General features: G+C 41.6%; 1 protein-coding gene across 1 annotated transcript in view; it reads right to left on the reverse strand.

The window, feature by feature from the left end:
• The window catches only part of Srd5a2 (steroid 5 alpha-reductase 2), a 55,042-nt gene extending 47,760 nt beyond the window's left edge, over positions 1-7,282 (reverse strand). Inside the window, exon 1 of the mRNA XM_076833833.1 lies at positions 6,999-7,282. Within this exon, the coding sequence (XP_076689948.1) occupies positions 6,999-7,282 (284 nt within the window). The remainder of the gene's footprint in view (positions 1-6,998) is intronic.
• Positions 7,283-15,649: the final 8,367 nt, after the last annotated feature.

The raw sequence follows: 15,649 nt of genomic DNA on the forward strand, positions 1-15,649 counted from the left end.
ATTTTATATGAATATTTTATATAAATGGAATGATTTATTTTTGTTCGGTTTATTTCACCCAGAATAATTATTTGGTCTTTCACCATGTTGCAACTTGCATCAGTAGTTCATTCATTTTTATTTCTGAGTAATATTGCATTATAGACCTCAGTTTGTTCACCCATTCACCTACTGATCAACATTTAGATTGTTTCCAGTTTGGAGCTACAAAAAAAAAAAAAAAAAAACTAACTTTTGAATGCAAGTTTTGAAGAACAGAAGATCAAATACTGTTGCTAAAAGAAGACAAGCAGAGAGGAGCTGGGAGAGAAATGGGGTGTACACATCCCACAGAAAGGGATCTGGAGATGGTCAGAAGCATGTTATTCACAGCAACTCTGAGGACTGGCCTGGACAACATGGAGCAAATATGATGGAACAACTTTAAAAACAGCCCAGAGCTTGACTTAAGAATTAGGGAGTAGGACTGGGTGGTACAGCATAGACACAGAAGACATGTGGAATTAAAAAGTGAACAGGTATTCCAGAACTCACTATATGGAGTACGGGGCAATTTTAAGTCATAGATTACCAGATGGGCCGCTTTCTTTACAGAAACTCACTTTCCCACCCAAAAGTCTGGAAAGAGACCATCCTTCAAGGACTAGCTCAAGGGTTTGCCTTTTCCATCCTCACTCATTCACCCCCACCAATCGTCCCCACTGCAACCCCTTGTGAAAGAGCACCAATAATCAAGCACAGCATGAGATAACCAATGTAAAACACATCACATGCTGACTGGAACACCAAGGGCTCAATAAATATTGGCAATAAATATTGGCTTTTCCTTGTCTTCTCCCCATCCATAACCAAATGGAAGGCAAATTGCACTGTTGGCCCCAGTTCAGAGGTTTTTAAAATTTAGAGCTCCTATGTTGAGCTGAGTATCATTAAAGGCTCCCTGATTGAGGACAGAAACTTTTTTTAAACAACTTGAGTCTGGTCTTTGTGGTCCCATTGCCACACAGGGCAGGGAGTCAGTGACAGAGCGGAAAGTGTCCCAGGTTCCAGAAGCAAGTTGCCAGGCTCTAGCAAGATAGATAGGTAGAAAACGTGTGTCTGCCGTGTAGATTCCAAAAACATTTCTGCTCCCCCTCCCACTTGCTAAAAGACCCTCCTGTTCTTTCCACTGTCTCTTCCCCACTCCTCCTCAAGGAAACAGATGGGAATGACCTGACAGGTCAATTTGAGAAGAGGATATCTCAGAGTGTGGACATCTCAGCCCTTCTGTTTTTTCAGAATAAGAACCACTGGAAAAGGCCTCTGGTTATAGATCATTGTGGCTGAGTATCTTTGAGGTACAGTGACAAAAGGCCCACATGATCCAAAATCCAAATCACTCTCCCCAAAACCAGCTTTATGATTATGTGTGGTGGTGATGTGTCTCCGTCACCCAAGCCCTGGGTCTGTCTCCGCTGGTTCTGAACCTGGGTGGGGAAGAGGAGCCTATCTGGAGGCTTCCTCAAAACCACCCAACATCCGGCCTCTGTCCCAGGCACACACAGACAGACAGACACCAGGGTACTCAGTGTTTTCCAGTAACATGACTGTGTCTCCCCACATTCCAGGTCCTCTTCCTGTTCACTTTACATAGGCCCACCTGTTTGGTACTCTGAAACAGACATTGCTATCACTGAAGTTTCACACCAGACACAGTGACAGGTATACCATGATGGTTCTTTCCTGCCTTCCTCCTGAGGGAACACCAGCTGTTGTACCTTAGTGTCTTCTATAAGACCTGAACATGCAGAATTCTGATAAAGGTTAGGAGAGCTGGGTTCAAATCCCATTCTCTCCTTTCTTGCCATGTAACTTGATGCATGTCACTGCACCAATTTGGATCTCAGGTTCCTCACTGTATTTGTTCTTTTTCAGTGACACTGTTAAATTCAAAATGAATTTTTAAGTGACATTGTTAGATTTAAAATAAGCAAGAAGTTGATCCTTTCTGCAATGTGGTAAAAGTGAAACAGTCAAGAAAGATCTAGGGGCTGGGGTTGTAGCTTAGCGGTAGAGTGCGCTCCTGATGCAGGCGGGGCCCTGGATTTGATCCTCAGCAACACATAAAAATAAAGGTATTTTGTCCAACTACATATATTTTTTTTAGAAAATAAATATTTTTTTTTAGAAAAGAAAGATCTAAAACTTGTTTACATTTTTTATCAAACATAGCTATATATTTTTCAGCTGTGGTGTCACCCACCAAGACTCCTATTTCCCATAAAGGTTCAAATAAAGGACTTAGAACCCAATAATTCTCATAAAAGAATGTTTGCTACCAAGTACCCAATTATGTAACAGAAATTTTCTAAAATGTACTCACTGCAGAATTCAACCAATTTTATTAGAGAATTAGCAGAGCACTGAATGTAAAGCTCCTCCTACTTTTCTTAAGGGGTTACCTAACTATAATCCCCAGGCCAAATCTGGCCTACTACCTGTTTTCATAAATAAAGTTTTATTGGAACACAAGTACACTCATTTGCATACATAATATCTGTAGTTGCTGTCCTACTACAACAGCAGGGGTAAGTTTATTGCAACAGAAACTATATGGCTACAAAGTATTATCTAGCTTTGTACCAAAAAAAGTTTGCTGACTTCCATTCTAAAAATCTTTCAGGTGAACCTTAACTTTCACAGTATGTCTCTCAAATGTCCCTAACACATGAGTGACTACAAGAATGTTGCTTATCTTGTCTGGACTTTTCTTCTAATCTGTAAGAAGGGAGAGTTGTCATTTCCAATACAGACATTCATTATCATTGTGATTCTCAGACAATAAGCAGTTTCCTAAGTGTGGTTTGATACTTCAGAATATCTTAAACAGATGTACTTTTTTCTTTTTCCTTGTATTTTATTAATTTATTTATTGGTATTGGGGATTGGACCCAGGGGTGCTCTACTACTGATCTGCATCCCTAGTACCCCCCATTCCAACACACATACTTTTTATTTTGAGACAGGGTCTCACTAAGTTTCCCAGGCTGGCCCTGAAACTTGCAATCCTCCTGCTTCAGCCCCCTGAGTAGCTGAGATTACAAGCCTGCGCTGCCACATCTGGTTAGGAAACAAGTGACACATTGGCAGGGCCCTGGAGGAAACTAAGTGCCAAGCCTGCTCCTCCTCCTGATTGGTTTAACTTCCTGTGCTTTACTTCTGTGAGGCTGGACAGGTGAGAACTAAGCTTCCTTAGAATATATCACTATTAGCCAGGATTCAGAGTATTTGGAACTACAAAAGCCCAAAGAATGGCATCATAACTGCATTCACAGAGGAGAAGGGACTTAGACAAGTCTTCTTGGAGGAAATGATGCCTGATCTGAATCTCAAAGGATGAAGAGGAATTTGTGCTGCTGAAGAAAGAATTAATCAATAAAGCAACAATGCATCCTATTATAGCCATTATTTTATTTGCTTAATCAGGAAAATGTTTCAGCATCTAAATCCCAGAAAGCCCTCTCTGAATTCAAACAGACTCTAATGTGTGTGTTTCACACTGCCAAGCACCTTTTCACAAGTCACCTTTTTTTTCTTTCTTTTTTAAAATATTTTTTCAACGAATTATCAAATTCACATCCAAATCTTTAAAAAGACATCATCTACCACAGGCATACACATTGTGTGATGGCCAAGGCATATGACACCAAGACTTCTTTGAGAAGTGAAGATCACTGGACAAAGAGCCATCCAGGGCTGTAGCAGAGGTCAGCAAGAGGTGAGATAACTCTGACTTCAAGCGACTTGGCAGTGGGATTAGGCAACATGCTTAGGCAGCAGCCATATTCATCTGGCTAAACAATCCAAAAATCTACAACAATAGATTCTGAAGGGAAGAGAGTGATTTGAGTTGACCTAGGCATGCAATCTCAGCAGGACTGATTCCTACATAATTGCAAGTACTCTCATAATCCTGTCTGTACTATTTTTGCAAGTAGAGTTCATTTATGCATTCAATAAATCTTAGTGAGTACCAACTACGTAGCACCACGTTTCTGTTCACTGGAAAAACAGCCATAAAAAATTAGACAAAAATTCTTGCCCTTATGGAACTTAGATGCTCGTGTGTTATCCTTGTGCTGAGAAAAGTACAATGAATTTTAACTTCTATCCCATAAGACTGTACTGAACAGTTCCCAAGGAATGTTTTGCCAAACAGCCTCAACCAAACCTGAGCCATTCATCCCTCTATCTTACCCTCTGTGTCACAGCAGTGAATAGGACAGAGTAAAGCCAGGAGAGCCTAATGCTTCTTCCTTAACATGCCCTTATCATCAAGCCAAATGACTCCTGAAGCTGCAAAGCAGATATGTATCAAGACCTTAAAGAATGTTCACAGCTTTTGAATCACTCCTGTGTGTGGGTGTGCGCATGCATGCACACGCGCACGCGCGCGCGCGCGCGCGCACACACACACACACACACACACACACACACACGAGGAACTAAACCCAGGGCCTCATGTATGCCAAGCACTCCACAACTGAGTTCTACTCCCAATCCCATTTCTAGAAATTTTAACCATGAAAATAGACTTAATTTCTGAAAACAATTTACATGCAAAAATGCACATCACAGTTTCATTTAACCTACACACACACATACACACACACACACACACACACACACAATTAAGTGTATAGCTACAAATGAATATATCAATTATTTTTTACATGAGAAGAAATAACAAGCATCCATTAAAATGGTGTCTACAAAGATTCTAGGTAATGTGGGAAAAGTTTTATAAAATGTTAGGAAGTCAAGCAGAACAAAACAACTATAAATTCAATACAAGAACCATGTGTAAAAATCTACTGGCAAAGATAAAACATTATTATGGAAATATTCCAAAACATTAATAATTAATATATTTAGATGTAAAAATTAAGAGTATTTTCTTTGTGAATTTTCCACATTATTTTTATAAGTAAATGATGCAGTTTTTTTTTTTAAGCAAACATGAAGTAACAAGAACAAGTCTAAAGCAGTCTATCATTGCAGCTAAGAACCTGAGATCTGGATCCAAATTGCCTGGGCCTGAACTCTGATTCCTCAAGTTATTGTCTGACCTTGGGCAAGTTACTGGATCTTTTCATGCCCCAGTTTCCCATCTGCAAAATGGAGGTGATAATAGTGCCTACCTAACAACCTGGCATGACAATTAGTAGGTAATTCATGTAGGGTTCCTGGCGATAGAGTGTTATTACCAGTAAGTATTCAAAATGATAATTCTTCCAATACTTCAGGGGTCTCAAAAGAAAAATTTAAACAAAGGGAAAAGTTGGCAAACATTCTATTCTGATGTCTTAGGGGCAAATAACTCAGAGTTGTGCTTCCACTGGGCAATTTTCCCTCACAGAATCAATCCCAAATCTGTTACTCATATTTTTAATTTTCCCCTGAAGAAGATGAACAGTATGTACACATTTATTTTATGGGTAATTACTTCCTTGGTTTCCTTTTATGCTCTCGTCATAACTTTCTGTGCAAAGTGCCTTTTGGTTTTAAAAATAAATCTAAAAATTCTGTTCATAGGATTGTCAAAAAACACTAATCATTAATATGAAATGACCTCATGAACCTATCAGTCAGACAACAACAGTTAATCTGAAAATGAAAATAACTGTCCATACAGTCATATTTTCTGCCAAATGTCTATTTCAAAATCAGTGAAACCAGCAGCTGATTGCTTGGATCCTACATCCAATATCCTTCTTTCTGTGAAAATTAAACCATCTAAATTTAGGTAAAATAAAGTCATTGATAACTAGCCCAGAATCTTGTTCACAAGAGCCACTATTTATCATTCTAATCTAAATTTCCTTCAACTTTTGACCCTGTGAATCCTCTACTCAAAATAAGGCAGTGCTTCTATTCAGGTCTTGGTTTGGTCTGGCAACCTTTTCCTTCCCATGGACTCTCTTCTCCCTCTGCATGAAATATCTACCTACTTTACATAGCTCTACCTAAGAGATTCACAGGCTTAGATGTGAATCTTGCTGAGAACTAGGTTTATCATCTTCATCAGTCACATAACCTCAGTCTGTCTGTAAAGTGGACATAACAACGACACATCTCGCACAGTTACTATGGGGCTAAACTAGAACAACAGACACTAAAGAACTGGGCATGGTAGACAATATAGTAATGAGTTCTTCTATTCATTGTCTTTGTTGGGGTTCCAGTCATTCTTAAAATCCTGATATCTCTGGTATCCCTCCTGTTTTTCCTTCCCAGACCAGAAAGGCCAAGTACTATTGAACTCAGACTATTCTGTTTCATCAAAAGAACATTTGTTAAGTCCCTGGGGACTTGGAAAGGTAGATGCATTAATTAAAAGTAATTTGTGTCCCTTTTGGGTGGAGCCTAAGAAGTGGGACTGGTGGTGGTGGTGGGGGGGTGGCTTCAGTCAGTAAGTGACCCATTATATTCTCTTCCCCTTGAGGTCCTTATCTGGGCTCAGCCCCCATGCCGCCTCACTCCTGCAAAGACTAGGTTAATTAAAACATCTTAGCAGAGGTTCCTTCAGAGGGTACCAACCCCAAAGACTCTCCCAAGATCCCCGGCCAATCTGGCCCCACCTTCAGTGGAAAGGTTCAAAGACAGAAGGGACGCTGCAAAGTGGACGCGGACTTCGCACCTTTGGAGACAGAACAGTGCGGGACAATAGCTCTGCCCAGCCCGAGCTTTACAGCGCGCCTCCGGCCCGGCCGGACCGCCCTCTCCCGTACAGCTAGACGGTTTGGAGCTGCTGAGAGGGGCGCGGGGACCCCGGCCACTTCCTACCTCGCCGGCGTCCGCCCAGAGCCCCAGGCGCTGCCAGGTGCACCCGCGAGCCCCCCTCCGCGCTTTTGGCAGCGGTCCGCGCCGCCCCCTCGACGTTCCTCCGTGCGCTCGGCGCGCGGCGCTCCGGGGCCAGGCTGGGTGCAGCCCTCCGCGCCCGCAGGGGGAAACGCTACCTGTGAAAGTAATGTGCGCAGAAGAGGCCCAGGAGCAAAGTCCCTGGCGGTCCGAAGAGAGAGCGCGGCTGCCAGGCGAGGATCCCTGCGGACACCACAAAGGCGGGCAGCTCCTGCAGGAACCAGGCGGTGCGGGCGGGCAGGCAGGAGGTACCCCCGGGCGCCGGGATCTCCATGTGCTTCCCGTAGCTGAAGGGCTTGGTGAGGTACAGCATCAGTGCCCCCAGGGTGGCCATGGTGGCGCTACCTGCCAGCACCGGGCTCTGCTGGCACCGAACCGGCATTGCGCGCGTTCACTGCCTGTGGCTGCCGCCCCTCGCAGAGAAGAGCGCGGCCCCCACGGCCCCTTTATGAAGCAGGAGACGCCACCCGGTGTCCGCCCCTTTGGCCTGGGCTCCCGCCCCTCTGTCGTGCCTCCCACCTCGGCGCGGCCGGCCCTGCCTCGACTCAGCAGCGATGCCCCTTTCTCGGGACTGACTCTTGCGGCTGCAGACACCGCAGAGAGGACAACTAAGGCTTTCGTGGTGCCAAAAATTGTCCTGGGGTCCCTGCCCCGCCCACGCGCCTGCCCTCTCCACCGCTTTGCACTCGTCTCCCCTTAGGCTGACCTTCGATGACTTGCTCCTCGCCCATCCACCTCTGTTGCCATAACTTCTGGGTCTAAGCCACAAGGAAGAGAAAAACACTGAGACAGTTTGGCCAGGTAGTTCTCGCGCCCCAGACACATCTGTGCCCTCCTCGCCACGCAGCCCCCTGCCCTCGAACCCCCAAGCCAGGATCTCCCCAACTCCTCGCGGTTCCTGCTCTCACTCCCGCAGTTCCCACTCCACCCAGGACCCTTCCTTCACCCCTGGACTCGGCATTCTGGCGCTGGGACCGTCCCCCATCCGCTCTGCTATTGGCTGGCTGCCCTGCTCCTTTGCCACTCTTAACATCAATGTCAGCTCAGTCCTCAGCAGGACTCCCAGGCGGGTCCCAGCCTCTCCCTGCCCCAAACTCCCCCGCGGTTTTTCTTTGTATCTGCAGGTGTGTCCGGAGCAGCCCACTTCAGTGAGAGCCGTGTTCCCTGAGCGCAGGTGTGGAGGCACGAATTTGGGCCAGCAGTGTCCTCCTGCCCTGAAGTTGGCACAGACTCGGGCTAAAGTCTAGGACTTCTCCTGCTGCGGGACTCCCACTCCCAGCTCTGGAGTGGGTGTGTCAGGTTTCCTATGATGGGGAACTTGGAGATGCACTGACCTCCGAACATCTGTCCAGGCTTCGTGCACTTTCTCTCTTCCATTCCCCATCCTTCTCAGTCTCCACGTCCTCGTTTTACCTCTTGCCGTCCCTGATCCAGCGTCCAGCTTTTCCTGACTCCAGCCTCCTCCTTTGCCTTGAGCCCCCACTCCTTTTCTTCCCACCCTCTTCCTTCCTTCTTATTCTGACCTGGGTTTCTCCTTCTAGGTTGACCTGCTTTCTTTGCCTGCTGTTTGCTCCCCTCCCTTGATTACTTTATCCCTAGTTTCCCCTCTGGGCCCTGCTTGTCGCTCAACCCCAGGACCTCGCCTTTCTCTTTCTCTTCCTTTGCAGCTTTCTTCACCATTCCCCCTTAGCTCCACCTCAACACCCTGCAGAAGGTCCTCTCAGTATTTCCCCATCCACTGCAGCCAGGCCAACCAGCTGGTGCAGGAAAAGGCACAGTCCCTCATCCTCTAGGGTTTCGGATGTTTTCTGACTCTTGGGACACTGTGGCATATGGTGATGCTTTAGTGCCTCAGGGCATCATCGGCTGATGACCAAGAGGTATTTATCATCTCCCTGTTTGGTTAAAACTTAAACAGCACACCTGCTGCAATTCTTAATTGATCACCACTTAGGAATCACTCAGACTGACTGAGGCACTTTCTATGGAATAACCAGAAATATAGTGGTTACATCTGCTTCCAGCTGGGTTTGCACTGGCTGGACTGTTCAGTCCAGTCCTAGCTTCCTCAGTTACTACCAGCTTGTTGAAGATGCCCCAAACGAGATCACCAGCAAAGGCCTAAGCTTTAGATTTGCATTTTCTCCCTGCTAGAAAACCCAATTTGGATGCCCTTCAAAGACATCAAATTCAACCCAAACTGAACCCCATTTATCTTCCCCTCCACTACCCATACCCAAATCTGCCCTCTGTGTTCCTCATTGTTACCACTTCTCTGTCCTCAATAGCTATAGCCGCCCTGGAGGACCAGTTTGTTGAGTCAGGGAGCTGTTTCATGATGTCATACAGCATTAGAACAAGCAGTATGACATTTCAAACCCAGCTTAGTGGAATGACATTTTTAAATGAAATTTCTCCTGCCTTAATTTCTTTCTTTCTTTTTTTTTTTTCATTTTTTGACCCAATTTTGGTCTTCCTTATTTTTTTTCACTAGTATAACAGCTTTTGTTGTTATACCTAAAAGTTTTTGCTCTTTTCCTAAAAATCAGTAGTGTAATAAAAATCAATCATCTTCAGTGTCCCAAGAGTCAGGGTAGACATCTGTGGATTGGCTCCAGGAGTCAACACTCGTCTAGGCTGGGCTTTGCTGATCTTGAATGTGCTCGTGTATTCTTCTGTGAAGCATCTTAGAGCCCAGCTTGAGGCAAAATTTTGATCCGGAGCTTTAGCAGAGGCTCAGCTCCTGGAATTAGTGAGCTTGCCCCACCATTCTATGTAAGTAATAAAGACTCAAGAGCACACACACACACACACACATACACACACACACAAGGCCCCTTGGGACTCTGACCAGGAACTAGTAAATGCTTACTTCCTCTTCATTCTATAGATCAAATCAAGTCACCTGATAGACTTGGTTCCAGAGCCACAGTGGTTAAGTATTGCTTATTTACATAGCAAAGGGCAAAAATGTAGGCAGAGAATTGGAGTCAGTAATGCAACTCTTCTGTATTACAACTCTTCTGTATTTATTTTTAAAGTGCCCACATGTTAAATATGCAGCTTGATGGACATGCACTAAGTGAACAACTCTCCCAACCTGCACCTAGGCCAAGAGGCAGATGACCATACCCAGAGGTCCCCTTATAATCTCCTTGCATCCTCTTCCCAGAATAACCACTACCATGACTTCTAATACCATAAATTAGTTTTGTCTGCTTCTGAACTTCATACAAATGGAGGCATGCAGTATTTACCCCTTGTGCATGTTTTAATGGTACTTGGAATTTGTTTTAATCAGACAGAGTAAACAAGCACAAAAATTATTTGGGGGAAGGAAAAAGTTGATATTTACAAATCCCTGATAAGGAGAGACACAGTACACCATACAAGACTAGCAGGAAACACTAAGGTCAGTCAGGGTCAGCAGGACTGTGGGAGATATGGATGAGGCAGAATATGCAGGTTTAGAAATGGCTACTTTGAATGCTTCCAGTGGCTCTGGGGCATAGGGGCTGCCTCTGGTTGTCTGTTATCTGACCCTGGACTGAATGAGGCAAGGATATGTGGCTCAGAGTTTGAGAGCCTAATAAAAAATATTGTTTGATCTACATATGAAAGGTACACAGATAGTCATTTACATCTCTAGGAATTAGCTAGCCCTTCGAGGGGCAATCCCTCCGGTGTCAGCAAGGCATGATTAATACTGTGGGTACAATACTGTGGGTGAGCATGTATGACATGCATGTTTATGATCCATTCATATAGTTGCATATAGTTGTAGTTTGTTTGTTCTCAATATTGTATAGCATTCCATATGTGAGTGTACTACAGTTTATTTACTTTTGATGTCTGTATTTGTGCACTCAGGCTGCAATAACAAAATACCATAGACTGGATAGTTTAAATAACAGAAATTTATTTTCTTACAGTTCTGGAGGCTAGAAGTCCAAGATTAAGGTTTAGCCAATTCAGTTTCTGGGGAAAGCTCTCTTCCTGGCTTGCATAGGGCTATTTCTTGCTATGTCTTCAAATGGTCTTTCCTCAGTGCATTCATGAAGTTTGAGAGAGAAAAAGAAAGAGAGAGAGAGAGAAGAGGGGAGGGGAGGGGAGGGGAAGGACACTTTTGTGACTCTTCCTAAGGTCACTAATTCTATCAGATCCAGGTTGCACCTTTATGACCTCGTTTAACCTTAACTATTTCCTAGAGGCTCCGTTTCCAATTACAGTCACACTGAGAGGTTAAGACCTCACAATATTAAATTGGGGAGACACAAACATTCAGTCTATAACAATAAGCATTTGAACAGTAAAATTTTGACATATTTATAGAGATTATTGTTCCCTCAACCTCAGTCTTCTCTTAATTTAGCTTCTCCTCATTACCATAGCAACCCCTGCAGTACAATAAGCAGTAGGCTATTAGAAGAGATGAGTAAAATGGAGCAGATAAAAACAACACTCTTTAAAGGAAGACAATTAAATCCAGACAAATAACAATGTAGCTGATATGGTTTGGATCTAGAACTATTCCCCCCAAAATTCATGTGTTGGAATATTCAGATGACTACATAATGAGTGCTGCAACCTCATCTGTGGATTAATCCACTTGATGGATTAATAATTTGAATGGACTACTAAGTGGTAACTGAAGGGAGGTGAGACATGGCTGGAGGAAGTAGGTTACTGGGGGCATGCCCTTGGATTATGTCTTATTCCTGGATTCTCACACTCTCTCTTGCTCTGCTTCCTGTTGCCAACAGCTGAGCAGCATTCCTTTACCATGCCCTTGCACCATGATGATCTGCCTGATGGAGTCAGCTAACCAGGGACTGAACTTCTGAAACCGTGGGCCCAAAGTAAACTTTTCATCCTCTAAGTTTTCCTGTCATGTATTTTGGTCACTGTGACAAAAACCTGACAAACACAGTAACAGTCACAATATCCAGTATCCCTCAAATTACTAGGCATGTGGCATTAACTTCTGATGCCAAATATGCTTTTCCTCTAAAATTGTTCTGATCAGGTCTTTTAGACACAGCAGTGAAAAAGCGGACTAAAACACTCTGTATCATTAGTATGCATTAATATAAAATAAATAAAGGTAGAAACTTAAGGTAAAAAACATGCTTTGATACATGAAATTGCTAAGAGAAAAATAGGAGATCTCAATAGAGATACATAGAAACAATTTTTTTTTAAATATAAAACATCTAGAACCAAAAACTGCAGTTTCTAAAATTAAATATTAGGAATTACACATAACTGCTGAACAAAGACAATGGAAAGTACATTGAACTTGAAGATGATTGTTAGAAAAAAAGATGAAAAACATAGCATCAGTGACTTTATTATAGAGGAAGTCAAACTGCCAAAAGTATATGAATTGGAATTAAGTAGGAAAAAGGAGACATTAAAAGATTGCAAAAAATTGCTTAAATATTCCCAAGGTTGATAAAAGGCCAATGTTTACAAATTGAAAGGTTTGTATTGAGCCAAAAGGAAAAAAATGCAAAAAAAAAAAAAAATTCTACACTGAGGCATAATGTATTTAATTATTCAAGGCTAAAAACAAACAGCAAATCTTAAAATCAGGTACAGGAAATCAACACACTTTCTATGGAGAACAACAATCTGATTGATAGCTAACTTCTCATGAGATTACAAGCAGCCCAGAAAAGAGCACAATAACACCTTCAGAAAGACTCAAATTTTAAAAAGGCAACCCCAAATTCCACCTATATCCAACAAAAAAATATCCAGACATAAAGGCAAAATAAGAATATTTTCAGATTTAAAAAAACTCAGGACTCATAATTACTGAATAATACACTGTAAAGAAAGGTTTCTCACTAAAAAACAAAAATATCTGATGAAAAAAAGGTTTTCTATAAAAAAAAAAAAGGAGAGTGTCAGAAATGGACATTTGGGCAAATGTAAAAAAAAAAAAATTTAAGCATTTTTTTTCTTTTAATCCTTTTAATCTATATGCTATGTACTGAATGTTTATGCCCCACAAAGATTACATGGTAAAGTATTGACCTGCAATGTCATGGTATTAACAAGTGGGTTTCTACGCTAGGGCTGTAGTTCAATGGCAGAAAACTTGTCTAGCAGCACAAGACCCTGGGTTTGATCCAAAACACCACAAAAAATAAAATTAGGAAGTGGTAATTAGACCATTAGAGTGGAGCCCTCGTGAGTGGAATTAGTGTCCATCTAAGAAGAAAGATACCTCTCCTAACCATTTATTGACACAATGAGAAGACAGCCACCTAAAAACTTAAAAGAATGCCTTCATCAGGCATTGAATCTGCCAGTCCCTTGATCCTGAGATTTTCAGACTTCAAAACTGGAAAGAAAAATATTGTCTAACCCACTTACTCTATGATATTTCATTATAATAGCCCAAAGACACTATATAACTGTTTGTAATTGTTACAACATTGCTTTATAAAATTTCTAATGTGTGTTGATATACCACATATACAATTATGACATAAAGGATACAAGAGATATAAATTTATAATGTTGCAAAATCTTTATTTTTTATGTGAAGTAGTATATTACAATTACAACTCCATTGGGAAGTTACATTTGTAAATGTCTGAAAGAAAACAAAACTATATTTGCAGATGACATTACCTTGTGAATAAGATTCTAAAACAAATTTATAACTAACAAATAAGTCCAGCAAGTTTACAAAATTTATCAACAGAACAAAATCAATTGTAGTCCTGTACATGAAATTACCAAAAAAAAAATTACATGAAATCACAAAACAATCCATTTATAATAGCACCAAAAAGAATAAAATATTCAGATATAAATTTAGCAAACTAAGTTTAAGGCTTATATACTAAAAATTGCAAAACATTATTGAAGGACATTAAATTGATGGAAAGATATCCCATACCCATGTGTTGGAGAACTTAACATTGTTAGATGCCATTCTCCCTGCTATGAACTGACTCGTGTTCCCCCAAAATTCATATGTTGAAGCTGATCCCCAGTGTGTCTGTATCTGGAAACAGAGTCTATAGTAGATATTTAAAGTTAATTAAGATTCTCAGGGCAGAGCTCAGTCTGATATGACTGTGGCTTTATTTATTTATTTACTCTAATTTGTTATACATGACAGCAGAATACATTTCAATTCATAATACATATATAGAGCACAAATTTTATTGTCTCTGGTTATTCACAAAGTAGAGTCAAACCATTCATGTCTTTAGACGTGTACTTAGGGTAATTATGTCCATCTCATTCCACCATCTTTCTTACCCCAGGCCCACTCCTTACCCTTCTCCACCTACTGCCCTATCTAGAGTTCCTCCATTCCTCCCATGCTCCAGGCCCCCATCCCCATTATGGATCATCATCCACATATCAGAGAAAAGATTCAACACTTGGGTTTTTTGGGATTGTCTTACTTCACTTAGCATAATATTCTCCAACTCCATCCATTTACCTGCAAATGCATAATTTTTTTCTCTTTTAATGCTGAGTAATATTCCATTGTGTATATATACCACAGTTTCTTTATCCATTCATCTACTGAAGGGCATCTAGGTTGGTTCCATAGTTTAGCTATTGTGAATTGAGCTGCTATAAACATTGATGTGGCTGTGTCCCTGGAGTATGCTGTTTTTAGGTCTTTGGGGTATAAACTGAGGAGTAGGATAGCTGGGTCATATGGTGGTTCCATTTCAAGTTTTCCAAGGAATCTCCATACTGCTTTCCAGATTGGTTGCACCAATTTGGAATTGCACCAATTGGTTCCCACCAGCCATGTATGAGTGTGCCTTTCCCCCCACATCTTCACCAACACTTATTGCTATTTGTATTCTTTTTTAAAATATTTTTTTAGTTGTAGTTGGACACAATATTTTTATTTTATTTATTTTTTACATGGTGCTGAGGATCGAACCCTGTGCCTCTCATGTGCTAGGCAAGTACTCTACTGCTGAGTCACAACCCTAGCCCCTTGTTTTTATTCTTTATAGCTGCCATTCTGACTGGAGTGAGATGAAATCTTAGTTTTGACCTTGCATTTCTCTAATTGCTAGAGATTTTAAACATTTTTTTCATATATTTGTTGATTAATTGTATATCATCTTCTGAGAACTGTCTGTTCAGCTCCTTGGCCAATTTACTGATTGGGTTGTTTGTTTTTTTGGTGTTAAGTTTTTGAAATTCTTATGTATTCTAAAGATTGGTGCTCTATCTGACGTGCGTGTGGTAAAAATTTGCTCCCATTCTGTAGGCTCTCAAGTTACCTCACTGATTGTTTCTTTTGCTGAGAAGAAGCTTTTCAGTTTGAATCCGTACCATTTATTGATTCTTGATTTTATTTCTTGTGCTATAGAAGTCTTATTAAGGAAATCAGGGCCTAATCTGACATGATAAAGATTTGGGCCTAATTTTTCTTCTGTTAGGTGCAGGGTCTCTGTTTTTATTTCCTAGGTCCTTGATCCATTTTGAGTTGAGTTTTGTGCTGAGAGAGACAGGGGGTTAATTTCATTTTGCTGCATATGGATTTCCAGTTTTCCCAGCACCATTGTTGAAGAGTCTATCTTTTCTCCAATATATGTTTTTGGCACCTTTGTCTAGTATGAGATAACTGTATTTATGTGGGTTTGTCTCTGTGTCCTCTATTCCGTACCATTGGTCTACAAGTCTATTTTTGTGCAATAACATGCTGTTTTGTTACTGTTGCTCTGTAGTATAGTTTAAGGTCTAGTAAAGT

This window comes from Callospermophilus lateralis, chromosome 14 (genome assembly GCF_048772815.1).
Source record: "Callospermophilus lateralis isolate mCalLat2 chromosome 14, mCalLat2.hap1, whole genome shotgun sequence".
NCBI classification, from domain to species: Eukaryota; Metazoa; Chordata; class Mammalia; order Rodentia; family Sciuridae; genus Callospermophilus; species Callospermophilus lateralis.